Source organism: Canis lupus, chromosome 19 (assembly GCF_048164855.1).
Source record: "Canis lupus baileyi chromosome 19, mCanLup2.hap1, whole genome shotgun sequence".
Taxonomy (NCBI): Eukaryota; Metazoa; Chordata; class Mammalia; order Carnivora; family Canidae; genus Canis; species Canis lupus.
The window spans coordinates 46,297,641-46,312,273 of NC_132856.1; the positions used below are offsets into that span (position 1 = coordinate 46,297,641).

A 14,633-nucleotide genomic window follows, 5' to 3' on the forward strand; every position below is an offset into this window, starting at 1 on the left:
ATAAATAAAATCTTTAAAATAAATACATAAATAAGTAAGTAAATAGGGGGATCCCCTGGGTGGCTCAGTGGTTTGGCACCTGCCTTCAGCCCAGGGTGTGATCCTGGGGTCCCAGGATCGAGTCCCACATTGGGCTCCCTGCATGGAGCCTGCTTCTCCCTCTGTCTGTGTCTCTGCCTCTCTCTCTCTCTCTCATGAATGAATAAAATCTTTAAAAATAAATAAGTAAATAAAAACAAATAAAAATAAAGTTTTAGTTAAAAATTTTTAAATTAAAAAATAATAACAAATAAAATAAATACATGATCATGATTCAAATCCCAAAAGGTTACTCAAACTCTCTGTGCATCAGAATAAATAAATGCACTGGGTTGTGAGGACGGAGACCATTCAGTACAGAAATCCTGTCATCATTATCCATTCAGGGCACTCATAAGAGCCACCACAGACTGAGCACCAGGTCACATACCAAGGACAGAAATCCCAGGGAATCAGGGCCCCCTCTGCCCACTGACGCCCCCAACCCCAGGCAGAGGATGACCACAGTGGACACCAACCTCTCACAAAGACACACAAGAAATCACACATTTCAACCGTTTTATTTGCTTTCTGGGGTGTCAAGTCCAGGGCCCAGCCCCCAGCAAAGTCAGGACAGACCCTTCCCCAGCCTGGGCTCCCAGACAGGAGGGTTTCAGACAAGGCACTCAAAGGAACTCTTGGGGGGTCAGGGAGGAGCCACCTCGAGGGTGCAGGGGCCAGGCCCTCCTTGGGGGACAAGAGAACAAAGTTACCTTAGGTAGGAAAGGTTTTTCCCAAAGAGAGATTTAGGATGAACTAGAAACCTGAGATGTTAAGAGAGCCCCGGAAACAAGCCGGGTACCCCCGGGGCAGGCAGGAAGCCAACTCTGCTGTCCAAGATCCAGATATGGCTTCCTTGGCATCTGGGGATGCCATGTGCCTCGGAAGCACTCTGTGTGCCCAATTCCACACTAGCTTTCTCTGGGGTTCCCTAGAGACAAAGCGTGTCAGCCATAGAAGCCACTCACCCTAGATCCCACCTCTGTGAGTGGCTTCGGTGACCCTGGACTGGGCCCTGGGGGACCAGGGCCACCTCCCAGAGCCTGGGGTTGCTTCTCTCTTTCCCATCTCATCCCCTTTCTCTGTGCCTCATGCTTATTAGAGAGGCAGGCACTTTGTGGGTCTCCGGGCAGCTGAAAGGAAGGCCTGGTGAGGAGCGAGGGAGGGAGAAGAGGATTTGGCGAGAGGAGCAGCTCAGGGCAGGAACAGCTCCCACAGAGGTCTGGAAGCCCATGACACTCAGTTTGTGACAATGGCCCCTGCACTGGAGGACAGAATCTCTTAGCAGAAATGTTCGGCATCCACCCAGGAATTAACTTGCAAGATGTGGATGTTGGCAAACGCACCCCTTACCCCCCAAACAGCCATCCTTCCGCAGGTGGCCATTAACGTGCTTCCCCGCTGCAAAAATAGAGATGTTCTCCTTCCCAGCCAGCAGCCCCAGGCCCTTGGGAGGCACTCATGCCCTGGGAAGGGAAATTTAATTTGGGATATAAAAACAAAGGCCCTTTTCGGCTCCCCCCCTCCCCCAGGAGGTGTATACAGTGGGATCTGTGGCCCAGGGTGGCCAGCTTCTGTGTGTGTGACAACCAGTGCCCCACACTGGCTGCAGGCTCCCCGGCTCTCAGGGTGGAGGCTGGGGCCCTGCAGAAGAATGGGGCTTTGTCCCACTATCCCCAAAGGGGACTTCTGGGTTTAAACACTCCAAGGGGTGGAGAGGTCAAAGGTCAACAGTCTAGACAGTGGCAGCAGAAAAGAGGCCAGTATGGTGGGCAGATTTCCAGGAGCAGCTCCCTTCCCAACCCAGGCCCAGTCGTCACCCCCGGGGGCACACAGGCATGTGGGTGTACACACACAGCAGCTGGCCTGGCTTCCTGGCAGAAACTTCTAAGACAACAAAAAGGCATCCTGAATCTACTTTTCCAGCCATCCCCCTGAGCAGGCCCTTTCTGTTCTAGAAGTTACCGTGCCAGCACAGAGCAAGGCGGCTGAAAACTATTCTCCTTGCTGACACTATTGCAATCTAACTTTTCCACAAAGACCTGGCACCACCTGGGAAGCCGTGATTTCTGTCCCCTGCCTGTCCCTGTCTCTCCCCGTGGCCAAGGGACCTTGGCTGTTCCTTGATCAAACCAGGTGAGCCAGGCGGCACAAATCCAGTCCACCAACTCAAATTCCTGCTTCTTTCCACCCTTCTTTCTTTCTTACTAACCACTCCTTCTTATTTCTTTTTCAAGCTACATGCTCATGTACATACCACGGACCTTTTCTTTAGTAAGCAAGGGGGAGTCAAAGGGGCTGAGAGAAGAAAAGTATGAGGTGCAGAGGCTCTGGCACCATTAAGGAGATGCCATCACCCAACACCTAGGTGACTGTTGCTGCCCTCCCCCACCTCAACATATCCCATGGGGGCCCAGGGAGAGGCCCCCCATCCACCTTCCTACAAGATTCCCCCAGCAGCCTTCCCACCACATCCCTCTGCCCATCCTTCTCCACCTTCTATGGAGAACACTTGCTGCACCCACCTGTTAGCGTCTCTCCCCTCCATGCCCTGCTAAGCCACATCCACTTCATAGACCCACCCCTCTGCCCCGTTCTGTGTGCCTCCCTCCACCTGAGACTCTGCAAATGACAGGGGAGCAAGAATGGGACTTGGTCCTCTCTTTACATGTGAGGACATTTCAGTCCCGAGATCCAACACATGCAGACAGACACACCATGGAGAGAACAGATGAGTTTGGCCAAAAGACAAATTTTAGGAAAATTTAAACTGGAAAATAAAAACTAAAAAGCTGGCAGTGGGCAGCCCGGGTGGCTCAGTGGTTTAGCGCCACCTTCAGCCCAGGGCGTGATCCTGGAGACCCTGGAATGAGTCCCACGTCGGGCTCCCTGCATGGAGCCTGCTTCTCTCTCTGCCTGTGTCTCTCTCTCTCTCTGTATCTCTTGTGAATAAATAAATAAAATCTTAAAAAAAAGAAAAAAAAAAGCTGGCAGGAAGTGAGTGAAATGTTTAATGGTTGTCTGATTAAATAAAAATGAATGAAATAGGCTGCATCATGGACAAGGACAGGATTCCGGCTTGACTTGATGAGGAAATCTAAAACCATTGCAAGAACACACAAATGACACACATACACTCAACAATGATCAGACAATAAGTTATATCTCTAAATTTCTGAATCATATGGTGCTTTAAACATAGAGGGGAAAATGAAGACAAAGGAAAGATGAAAATGTGGAGTTTGGGGATGGTATGTATGTCCAGGTTCCAGTGGGTACCCAGCTAAGGGCAGACCTGGCTCATGTTCAGGTCCCCCCCCCTTGCTTGGATTCATTTCCTCCTCACATCCCTGTAGATCAGACCTTTGGGGAACAAAGCTAGATGAAGCCTGATGTTCTGAATAAGACCTCCGGGGGACCCCCGCCATGAGCCTTGAGCTCCTCACATTCAGAAGAGCCACAATCTCCGCTCACAGAGTCCCACACAGCAGGTTTTTCAGGAGACTACAACCTCAGACTGGGGACATGAGAGAGGGGTGTTTCTGGCAGAAGGCAGGCTGGCATGGACAGAGAAGCAGAGTCCTAATCATTTCAACCTGCGAGCCACAGGCCATGCCCACTGCCAAGTGCCCACCCCGAGTCACCCACTCGGGGCAGCTTCCTCCAGAGAAAACCCAGGACCCAGAGAATGCATTTAACTCAGAAACCCCTCAACCCAGTTCTCCAAGCGACACAGCAGCTCAGCAGAGGCGGGACCTCCCCTGGCCCTCGGAACAAGAGGCAAAGAAGGTGAATGTTTAAGAAACAAAACAAAACAAAAATATCATCTGTTTCAGAAAGAACTGCATGCTGGGTAACACCAACAATCATGTTGGCACGGCATCACATTCCAGCATACCTCGCACTTAGGGAAATGATAAAACTCCATAATTCTCCCCCAAATAGGAGAACACTTCCAAAATGTGTGTTTTCCTCAGTTGGCATCATGGTTCCTGTTGTCATTCTTTTCCTCCGATGGGTATCAAGGTCCAGCTGAACCCAGTCACTTCCTGGGTGATGTTACCCTCATCTCTGGTGGTAAACTGAAAGTTGCCTGGGAGCGAGATCAAAATTTACTCCTGAGTCCTGGGTGCATCTCCAAAACCATCTACACAGAAGTCCACTGGCTTCTCCACCGCCCTCCTGCTCAAACACGCCAGTGTGCATGGAGCTCAGCCAACTCCAGCCCCCAGGCCCCATTCTGGGCACCCCTCCCCTTAAGGAGAGAAAGAAGCTGGTCCCCAGCACCAGGACTGGAAAAATCCAGGCCAGATGTGGGGTAGGTTGCAACTGCTACAAATTTTTACATATTAGAAAAAAAAAAAGAAGTCATGTGCGTGCCAAAATGACCCACCGGCTGCCCTGCCCCAGGGTCCCCACGGGGACAGCTCATGGCTCTGGTGTTGAAAGGGTCAGCCCACCTTTTTTAACCATCTGGGGCAGCAGCTCCCACCCCACACTGCCTGGCCAAGGGCCCTGCCCGCCCTGAGGAAAGGGAACCGACATCAGCTCCAGCACAACATGTAGGTCCAATTTTCAGGGGAAGAGGCGCAATGGGTCGCATCCCAGGAAAAAGAAAAGACACTTTGCTGTTGGCTAAAGCCAAGTTTTAACCAAAGGGATTATAAACTCCTCTGTGCCCAAACTAGCACTATTGTTTTTTTAAAAGAGAATAAGAGGGGCAGCCCCAGTGACACAGCGGTTTAGCGCCACCTGCAGCCCAGGGTGTGATCCTGGAGACCCGGGATGGAGTCCCACGTTGGGCTCCCTGCATGGAGCCTGCTTCTCCCTCTGCCTGTGTCTCTGCCTCTCTCTGTGTGTCTCTCATGAATAAATAAATAAAATCTTAAAAAAAAATAAAAAGAGAATAAGAAAGAGAGGGGGGGAAAAAGCCCCCGCCGTATCTCCAGGCAGCCCTTTCGGGGGTCATCCCGGCTTTTGGGACACGGATCCAGGCAAAGACTCTTCATGGAGTTTTTAGGTTTGGGAAAAACCAATCAGGGATGGAGGGAACACCAGAATCCCTTCACCAGAGCAGGTGAGCAGGTGAGCCCAGACGTGGGATCAAAGAGCAGAGATCCACTCGACCCAATGTTCTCTGTGCAGATCGGGACCCACCAGCTTCCCAGCTGTTGTGAATGTGTCCCCAGATGCAAAGGGAAATAGAGGAAAAAGTCTCCAGCCACCTCCTTCAAATCGACCAGCCCTTTTGCAGAGAAAAAGGGAGAGGAAGTGTTTAAGTCGGAACGTTGATCCAGATCAGATCCCCGGCTGACAGGCTTATCTTCCTTGGCCAAGCCCGGGAGGGCAGAGGTCCCTCCCGGGGTCCCTAGTGGGATGAGGTCTTGGGAGGCCTGAAAGGCTCTTAGTGTTTGTGGCGACAGTTGATTTTGCCTTCCGACTGCTCCAGGACGTCCAGCATCTCCTCGATGATGGCCCGCAGCGCCCTGCCCAGCTGGTCTGCGTTGTACGGCTTGCCCAGTGGAGGCACGTGAACAAAGGCTGAGCGGCCGTGACTCTGGTACAGAGAGGTGTAGTAGGTGAAGTCACAGAGGTACCTGTGCGGGGGCAGGAGAGAGACCAAAATGAGGTCAGAGAATCAATACACACAGACTAACAGGATGGCCTTCCTCCGCACCTGCTGTAAGAGCCCCAGCCTTGCCAGAAATACACGAAATGGAATACTGCTTCTCCCCTCCTCCCAGGTTGGCAAAAATGAAGAAAACCTGGGAACTCCAGGTGCTGCTGTGTATGTGAGGAAGGAGGCAGTATGAGGTGCAGCTAGCGGGAATGCCAACTGTCCCAGGGGAAGAGTTTGGCAGGCTAGTAATGTGACAGACGCTTAGACTTTAGGACAGGTTCTTTCTGGTTTTGAGAATCTACCTTCAGAAGCCACCTGCACAAGGGCACAAGAAAGGTGAAGAAGGTGTTCGCTGCACCATTAAGTATAAAAGAATAAGGGGACACCTGCATGGCTCAGCGGTTGGGCATCTGCCTTTGGCCCAGGGTGTGATCCTGGGGTCCCAGGATCAAGTCCCACATCGGGCTTCCTGCATGGAGCCTGCTTCTCCCTCTGCCTGTGTCTCTGCCTCTCTCTCTCTCTGTCTCAAATAAATAAATAAATAAATAAATAAATAAATAAATAAATAAATAAATAAAAATTTTTTAAAAAGTATAAAAGAACAAGAAGTGGGGCACCTGAATGGCTCAGTCAGTTGAGCCTCTGCCTTCAGCTCAGGTCATGATCCCAGGGTCCTGGGATCGAGCTCCGTGTCCGGCTCCCTGCTCGGCAGGGAGTATGCTTCTCCCTCTACTCCCCTTGCTTGTATTCTCTCTCTGTCTCTCTCTCAAATAATGAAATACAATCTTTTTTTTTTTTTTTCAAAGTAGAATAAGCAGCTACCTGCTAGCATCTGAATGTCCTTCCTCAAATTCACTGTTGAAGCCCTGACTCCCAATGTCATGGTATTAAGAGGCAGGGCCTTTGGGAAGTAAGAGCCCTCACGAATGGGGTTAGCACCCTTATAAAAGAGACTGCACATATACAATGGAATATTTACTCAGCTATCAGAAAGGACGAATACTCATCATTTGCTTTGATGTGGATGGAACTGGAAGGTATTATGCTGAGTGAAGTAAGTCAATAGGAGGACAATCATTATTTGGTTTCACTCATACAGGGAATATAAGAAATAGTGAAAGGGATTATAGGAGAAAGGAGGGAAAATGAGCGGGAAAAATTAGAGAGGGTGACAAAACATGAGAAACTCCTAACTCTGGGAAATGGACAAGGGGTAGTGGAAGGGGGGGTGGATGGGAGGATGGGGTGACTGGGTGACGGGCACTGAGGGGGGCCCTTGACGTGATAAGCACTGGGTGTTATGCTATATGTTGGCAAATTGAACTTCAATAAAACATATATATATATATGAAAGAGAGACTGCACAGAGCTCTCTTCCTCCTCCTGCCAGATGAGGACACACTAAGGAGCCAGCAGACTGCAACCCAGAGGGAGGCCTTCATCACAGTATGACCAGGCTGGTGCCATGATCTTGAATTTCCCGGCCTCCAGAATTATGAGCAATCACCCTGTTGTTTATAAGCTGCCTGGCCGGTGGTATCCTGTTATAGCAGACCTAAAGGGCTAGCATGCAACATAAACGTCCGCAGACGGGAGAGTGGCTTAGTAAGTTGGAACAGCCACTCAATGGAATATCACATAGCCATTTACCAGGCATGTAGGAGATCCAAAGGAAGGGATGCCTGGGTGGCTCAGTTAGTTAAGTGTCTGCCTTTGGCTCAGGTCATGATCCCAGGGTCCTGGGATCGAGTCCCATATCGGGCTTCCTGCTCAGCAGGGAGTCTGCTTCTCCCTCTGCCCTGCTTGTGCTCTCTATCTCAAATAAATAAATAAAATCTTTAAAAAAAAAAGTCTCAGATTTACCAGAGGGATCGCTAGGGAGAAGGAGAGAGAGCAAGAGAATTTTTCACGATGGGAACATAGAAGATGTTCTAGAATTATCGTGCCATTTAGAATTCGTTTTAAAAACAGAAAGATGGTTGGGATCCCTGGGTGGCGCAGTGGTTTGGCGCCTGCCTTTGGCCCAGGGCGTGATCCTGGAGACCCGGGATCGAATCCCACGTCGGGCTCCCAGTGCATGGAGCCTGCTTCTCCCTCTGCCTATGTCTCTGCCTCTCTCTCTCTCTCTCTGACTATCATAAATAAATAAAAATTTAAAAAAATATTTAAAAATAAATAAATAAATAAATAAAAACAGAAAGATGGCAAATTTGGTTACTCCTTTCAGTCTACTGAATCAGCCACCTGCCGCCTTTGGGCTGGAGAAGTGTACAGAGTGCTGAGAAATGGAGATATGGGTGCTAAGAGGACATGGAACAGAGAGGACACAATTTGGTCTGGGTGCTGGCAGAGACCCCCCCCCAAGGCGGCAACATGTTGGAGCTAAGGCCTGAAAGATGCCTTATCAGAGGGAGGTGAGTTCTGGGCAGAGGTCACAGCACCTGCAAAGACCCCCAAGGCTAGAGTGAGCATAGTGTTTGAGCAACCAGAGAAGGCCAGTTTGTGGGGCTGGCGCATAGTAGGGGAGGGAAGAGTGAAGGCTGACACGAAGTAGGGGAGGGATGGGCAGGGGCTAGACTACACATCACCTGTGGATGGTGGAGGACAGGTTGGGATTTTACTCTAGGTGCAGTGGGAGCTTCAGGAGGGATTTTTTTTTAAGATTTTATTTATTTATTTATTTATTTATTTATTTATTTATTTATTTATTTATTTATTTATTTTAAAGATTTTATGTATTTATTCATGAGACACACACACACACACAGAGAGAGAGAGAGAGAGAGAGAGAGAGGCAGAGACACAGGCAGAGGGAAAAGCAGGTTCCACACAGGGAACCTGATATGGGACTCGATCCCAGGACTCCAGGACCACGCTCTGGGCTGAAGGCAGCGCTAAACCGCTGAGCCACCCAGAGATCCCCAAGATTTTATTTATTTATTCGTGAGAGACACACAGAGAGAGGCAGAGATGTAGGCAGAGGGAGAAGCATGCTCCATTCGGGGAGCCCGATGTGGGACTTGATCCTTGGACCGTGGGATCACGCCCTGAGCCAAAGGCAGATAGATGCTCAACCACTGAGCCACCCAGGCATTCCTGCAGGAGAGATTAAGCAAAGGAGGAACACCATCTGACTTAAATGTATAAAAGACCTTGTAACAGGCTAAAGAGTTTCTTCCCAAAGTTGATGTTCACCTGGAACCTCAAAATGTGACCTTATTTGGATAGAGGGGTTTTGCAGATATTAGTTAAAATGAAAACATACTGCATGAGGGTGGGTCCTAAATCCAATGACTGGGGTCCTCATAAGAAGGCCATGTAAACACATACACAGGGAAGAAGGCCACGTGGAGATGGAGACAGAGATCAGGGTAACGCAGCCATGAGCCCCCAAGGGTTACCAGCAGCCACTGGAAGCCAGGAGGAAGGCAGGGGGCAGATTCTCCCTCAGAGCCTCCAGAAGGAGCAAACATTGCCCACACCTTGCTTTTGGCCTTCTAGCCTCCAGAACTGGGAGAGATTACATTTTTGTCCTAAGCTATAAAGTTGATGGCTTTGTTATAACAGCCACAGAAAATGAATACAGAGGTGCTAGGGTGGCTCAGTTGGTGAAGCATCTGCCTTGAGCTGAGGTCATAATCCCGAGGTCCTGGGATCGAGCCCTGCATCAGCTCCCTGCTCAGCGCAAGGCCTACCTCTCCCTTTCCCTCTGCCTTTCCCCCTGTTCCTGCTCTCTCTCTGTCAAATAAATAAATAAATAAATAAATAAATACATACATACATACATACATACATACATAAAATCTTTAAAAATAGAAGAAAGAAAAAACAAAATGGATATAGAAACAACTGTTTGGAAGAGGAGGACTGTCAGGGCCAGGCCAGAGGTGGCAGGAGGAACACCAGTGAGGTGGCTGGGGCAGTGACCAGAGGCAGACGCCAAGGCCTGGGTAGGGACAGGTGGGCAGATTCAGACATCCTGAGTTCTGGAAGCAGGATCAGTGGCATCTGTTCCACGCACATGCTTCACTCTGGGGCTTATGGATGCCGAGTGCTCAGTCCACAAGGGGCCAAAGTCAACACACTTGGCCTGTTCAACACTAGCTTGGGCCCGTGGAGGAGGGAAAGCACCCCCACTCACCCCCAAGGTGCCCTACCTGCCAGCATCTTGTGAGATGGTCACCGACACATCCAGGCCCAGCGTAGTGACCCTCTTACAGACCGCATCCATGTCGATGATGGAGTCGATGCTTTCGGGCCCGTCTTCCACGCAGCACTGGGAGCCGGGGCAGAAGCGGCAGTTGTCCAGCCCCTTGTAGCCCTTGTTATGCCCACACTTCTCCAGTGTGACAGTGGTCGCCATGCCCGACACCCCCACATGCACCACGAGCTGCAGATAGACATGCAGGGCTTAACAGGGGTGTGGCCAAAAGACTGGGGGATCCCCCCCAGGCCAAGGAGAGGCCCCTTGTTGCTGGAATAGGCCATACAATACCCCACAGAAAGGTCTGCCAAGAAAACATGCCAGGATGTGCAACACGCAAGGATATTCATTGCAGCTGTGTTAACACAAATACCAGAAAACGACCTCATTAGCCATTAGCAGCTGGGAGGGGGGGTGTTGGCTACATAAATTAATAAATTAGGAGCTACTACTATGTAGCTGTTAACATGCCAAAAGCAGTTCTGTTAAGGAACTATCTTCAAGCCATATTGCCAAATGCAAAAGACAAGGTGTAACTTCCAGGAATCTAACCTATGATCAAAGAGGTAATAATGTGTCAATGGTCGTTTCAGTGTTTTTTCTAAAAATGAGGGGAAAAACTCATGAAAACACTGGCATGCTCCATTATAGGAGAACAGTTACATTCATTAGGAAAAACTGCCCAGCTGTTAAAATAACGTAAGGGAAAAATTTTTAACGACCTAGGCACTAAAATGCTCATGATAAAATATTTATGGAAAGCAGGACACCCGCACTGAATACAGTTGAATTTCAACTATTCATTATTAGTGTGTATGCTTACACACAGAAAGGGCATTGTACACATAAACATTTACACATGTAAACATTTAAAATGTGGGCTGAGGAGCATGCTGTCCCATATGGCAGCCAGGGGCCATGGAACTAGTGAGCACTTAGAACGTGGCTGGTAGGAATTGAGATGCGCAGTCAGAGCAGAACACACACCAGATTTTGGAGACCGGGCACACACACACAAAAAGAATGTAAAATCCCTCTGTAATAACTTTTCTAAGGTTGAGGACACGTCGAGATGATAATATCTTAGATACACAGGGTTCCAAAAAAGATATTATTAAAAATGTATTTCACCTCTTTGTTTTGACATTTTATTTTTTTAAAGATTTTATTTTTTATTCATGAGAGACACAATGAGAGAGAGGCAGAGACACAGGCAGAGGGAGAAACAGGCTCCATGCAGGGAGCCTGGGACTCGATCCTGGGTCCCCAGGATCTGGCCCTGGGCTGAAGGCGGTGCTAAACCGCTGAGCCACCTGGGCCACCCTATTTTAACATTTTAAAAATGTGGCTAGAGGGACACAGAGGGGCAGCCCTGGTGGCTCAGCAGTTTAGAGCCTGCCTTTGGCCCAGGATGTGATCCTGGGGTCCGAGGATTGAGTCCCACATCGGGCTCCCTGCATGGAGCCTGTTTCTCCCTCTGCCTGTGTCTCTGCCTCTCTCTGTGTGTCTCTCATAAATAAATAAGTTAAATCTTTAAAAAAATTGAATATTGGGGAATGTGAAAACAAAGCAGCAGCTGTAGTATAATGAGCTGAATGGTGATACTCCTTACATACCAAAAAGAAAAAGTCGCCTGGAAACTGTGACTGATACCTTATTTGGAAAAATAAGGGTCTTTACTGATGAAATTAAGTAAAGGATCTCGTGATGAGATCCTCCTGCATTATCTGGGTAGGCCCCAAACCCAATGACACATGTCCTTAAAAGAGACACTTAAAGGAAAGACAGAGTGCAGCCCTGGTGGCTCAGCAGTTTAGCACCGCCTTCAGCCCAGAGTGTGATCCTGGAGACCTGGGATCGAATCCCACGTCAGACTCCCTGCATGGAGTCTGCTTCTCCTTCTGCCTGTGTCTCTCGTGAATAAATAAATAAAATCTTTAAAAATAATAATAATAAAGGAAAGACAGAGACCGGAAAAGTCCATGTGACCACAGAGGCAGACACCAGAGTGACCTGGCCCGCAAACCAAGGAATTCGAGGAGCTCCCAGAAGCCGGAGCAGATGAGCAATGACCCTCCCTCCTGAGGGAGGGAGCACAGCTGCGGAGGCTTGGACTTTGGAGCTCTGGCCTCCGGGGATGTGAGAATTCATTTCTGATGTTCTAAGTTTACAGCAGCCACAGGAACTGAATCCACACGGATTGCTTCAAGAGCACACGTGGGGGGTTGCCTGGGTGGGCTCAGTGGTTGAGTGTCTGCCTTTGGCTCAGGGGATTATCCTGGGATCCTGGGATCAAGACCTGCATCAGGCTCCCTACAGGGAGCCTGCTTCTTTCTCCCTCTGCCTGTGTCTCTGTCTCTCTGTGTTGCTCATGAACAAGTAAATTAAATCTCAAAAAAAAAAAAAAAAAGCACACATAGTGGCACCCTAGCACAGATGCACATGCGTGTATGCAGACACATGTGTGAGCAACAACAGTAATCATGGTGCCAGTTAACCAAGCAGGGGTGATTCTCTATGTTATGAAAATTTTTACAAACATGTTCATGCTTTCGGGTAATTTTGTTTGTTTACCTGGAAAAAAGGCAGGACTCCACATGCAAAGCAGAAAAAAAAACCCATTGACAGAACTTTAGTCACATCTCACTAAGTCTTCAGGTCCCCCTCTACAAAGCGACAGATTCCACTTGAGACACCACGAAGGGCTCATTAGGAAGGAAGTCTCCACTGGTTGGTCCTGGAAAATCCGCAAGGGCAGGCTAGTGTGGGAAGCTGGGTGGGGCCCCCCTAGATGACCAGTACATCACCTATCAGAGACAGCAGCCCAGGTAACTTCACCTCCGACCCCGTGGAGCTCTCTGTGCCCAGAGTCTTGGCTGGGCCATGTGTGTCTGTGGTGTCCTGTTTGTCTGGCCTCCATTCCGCTGCATTTGGTAATAGCCAGTTCCCTCCCATATTCAGTTTCCCTTTGTGGAGCCCCGAGAGCCCCCATCTTCTTTCAGGAGGTTTGAGAGAGGTGATGCCACCCCTGGCCACCAGAGTTTGCATGTGACCCAGGCCTCACAAATCAGAGCATTCCTTCCTTCCTCCAACCCCCAGCCATAGTGCTTGGTTCAGAGACTAGTGCTTGGGTTCAGGGACCCAAGTGGGCCAATGAAAATCAGCCACGGACCCTGGGTAATTATCAAAAGGAGAGTTGTAAAAAAACAAAAAAAAAAAAGGAGAGTTGTTTTCTTTCTGCGGAAGGGCTGGGTTGGGAAGGTATAAATCAGCAGCCATCTGTCTTTGCCAAAGCAAAAGCAAAGTGCAAAGCAAAGCTGAATGGCCAAGTGAGAATGCTGATGATAACACTGGGTGAGTGCCTGGATCAAGCTATACCTGAAGCACACTGATGTTTGTGCTTAAGCTGACTTAAGGTGTGTTCTGACTGTCACATATAACTAAACAGGTCATGACTGATACAGAAATCCAGTGCGACAGAGCCAGTCTCTGTGAGGTTCCAGATGTTTGCTCTCCTCCCTCAAATCCACGGGTAACCAAGGAAACTGTGGCTCTTTGGGGGACAAGGCCATGGCATCGGCTATGTGATGGAAGCAGGAACAAAGCCACACAAATCATCCATGAGTGGAGTGCCCACCTGCAGGTCCTGATGAGGAAGCACCTGCCTTCGCCCCACTCACCTGTGGGCTGTGCTTCTCCCACAGGGCAGGGATGAGCCTCTGGACCGTCTTGTACTCGACTGGAATCTCATACACGTGCAGGTCCACGCTGTCACCAAGCCCGAGCTTCTCTAGCTCCTGGAAAGGAGGGGAGAGGGAGTGTTGTGGCATCAGGCGAGGGCTGCAGGGTTAATGCGTTCCCAGGGGATAAGCTGACCCATCCTCAGAAAACAGGTGGAGCTCCTGACTCAGTGTGCAGAGTGGAAGGTCAGGTTCATGTGCCGTTCTACCCCAAAGCTCCTCCCTCCTCCCCCTACCCACCCACCCATCTCAAACTCTTTCTGCATCTCTAGGGGCATCAGTATAATGCCACGGCCTTTGGAGCTAGGCAGCCTGGTTTGAACCCTGTGTGGCCTTGGGCAAGTTACTTAACCTCTCAGAGCCTCAACTTCCTCATCCATAAAATTGGGATAAAAAAGTACTTAATTCATAAGGTAGTTATAAGGATTAAAGGAACAAATTCACACAGAGTCCATGCTATGCTTGGCACATAACAAATGCTCAAATAATGTTGGCTACCATTACTACTACTGTTTTTGCTGTTGTTATTATACTTTCCCCTTCATTACACCTATTAAGATTGATTGATTGATTGATTTATAAGATTTTATTTAGGGGATCCCTGGGTGGCTCAGGGGTTTAGCGCCTGCCTGCGGCCCAGGGTATGATCCTGGAGTCTCAGGATCGAGGCCCACATCAGGCTCCCAGTACGGAGCCTGCTTCTCCCTCTGCCTGTGTCTCTGCTTCTCTCTTTCTCTATGTCTCTCATGAATAAATAAATAAAATCTTATTTTTTTTTATTTATTCATTCATGAGATTTTATTTATTCATTCATGAGAGACACAGAGAGGAAGAGACATAGGTAAAGGGAGAAGCAGGCTCCCTGCGGGGAGCCGGATGTGGGACTCAATCCCAGGACCCCAGGATCACGACCTGAGCCAAAGGCAGATGCTCAACCACTGAACCATCCAGGTGTCCCCCTTGGATTCTCAGTGTGGTCTATCAAGTGTCC

The 14,633-nt window shown here is 49.2% G+C and overlaps 1 protein-coding gene across 7 annotated transcripts in view; it reads right to left on the minus strand.

Moving 5' to 3' along the window:
- Positions 1–580: 580 nt before the first annotated feature.
- PGPEP1 (pyroglutamyl-peptidase I) overlaps positions 581–14,633 on the minus strand; it is a 33,367-nt gene continuing 19,314 nt past the window's right edge. For 4 of the 7 annotated variants that reach the window (XM_072786731.1, XM_072786733.1, XM_072786730.1 and 1 more), the window contains 3 exons: positions 13,583–13,699; positions 9,856–10,088; positions 581–5,675 (listed from right to left, as the gene is read on the minus strand). In XM_072786731.1, the coding sequence (XP_072642832.1) occupies positions 5,483–5,675; positions 9,856–10,088; positions 13,583–13,699 (543 nt within the window). In that variant the 3' untranslated portion in view covers positions 581–5,482. Of the gene's footprint in view, positions 5,676–9,855; positions 10,089–12,476; positions 12,494–13,539; positions 13,700–14,633 lie in introns of all 7 variants that reach the window. The other 3 variants (XM_072786735.1, XM_072786736.1, XM_072786732.1) reach the window with 3 other exon arrangements.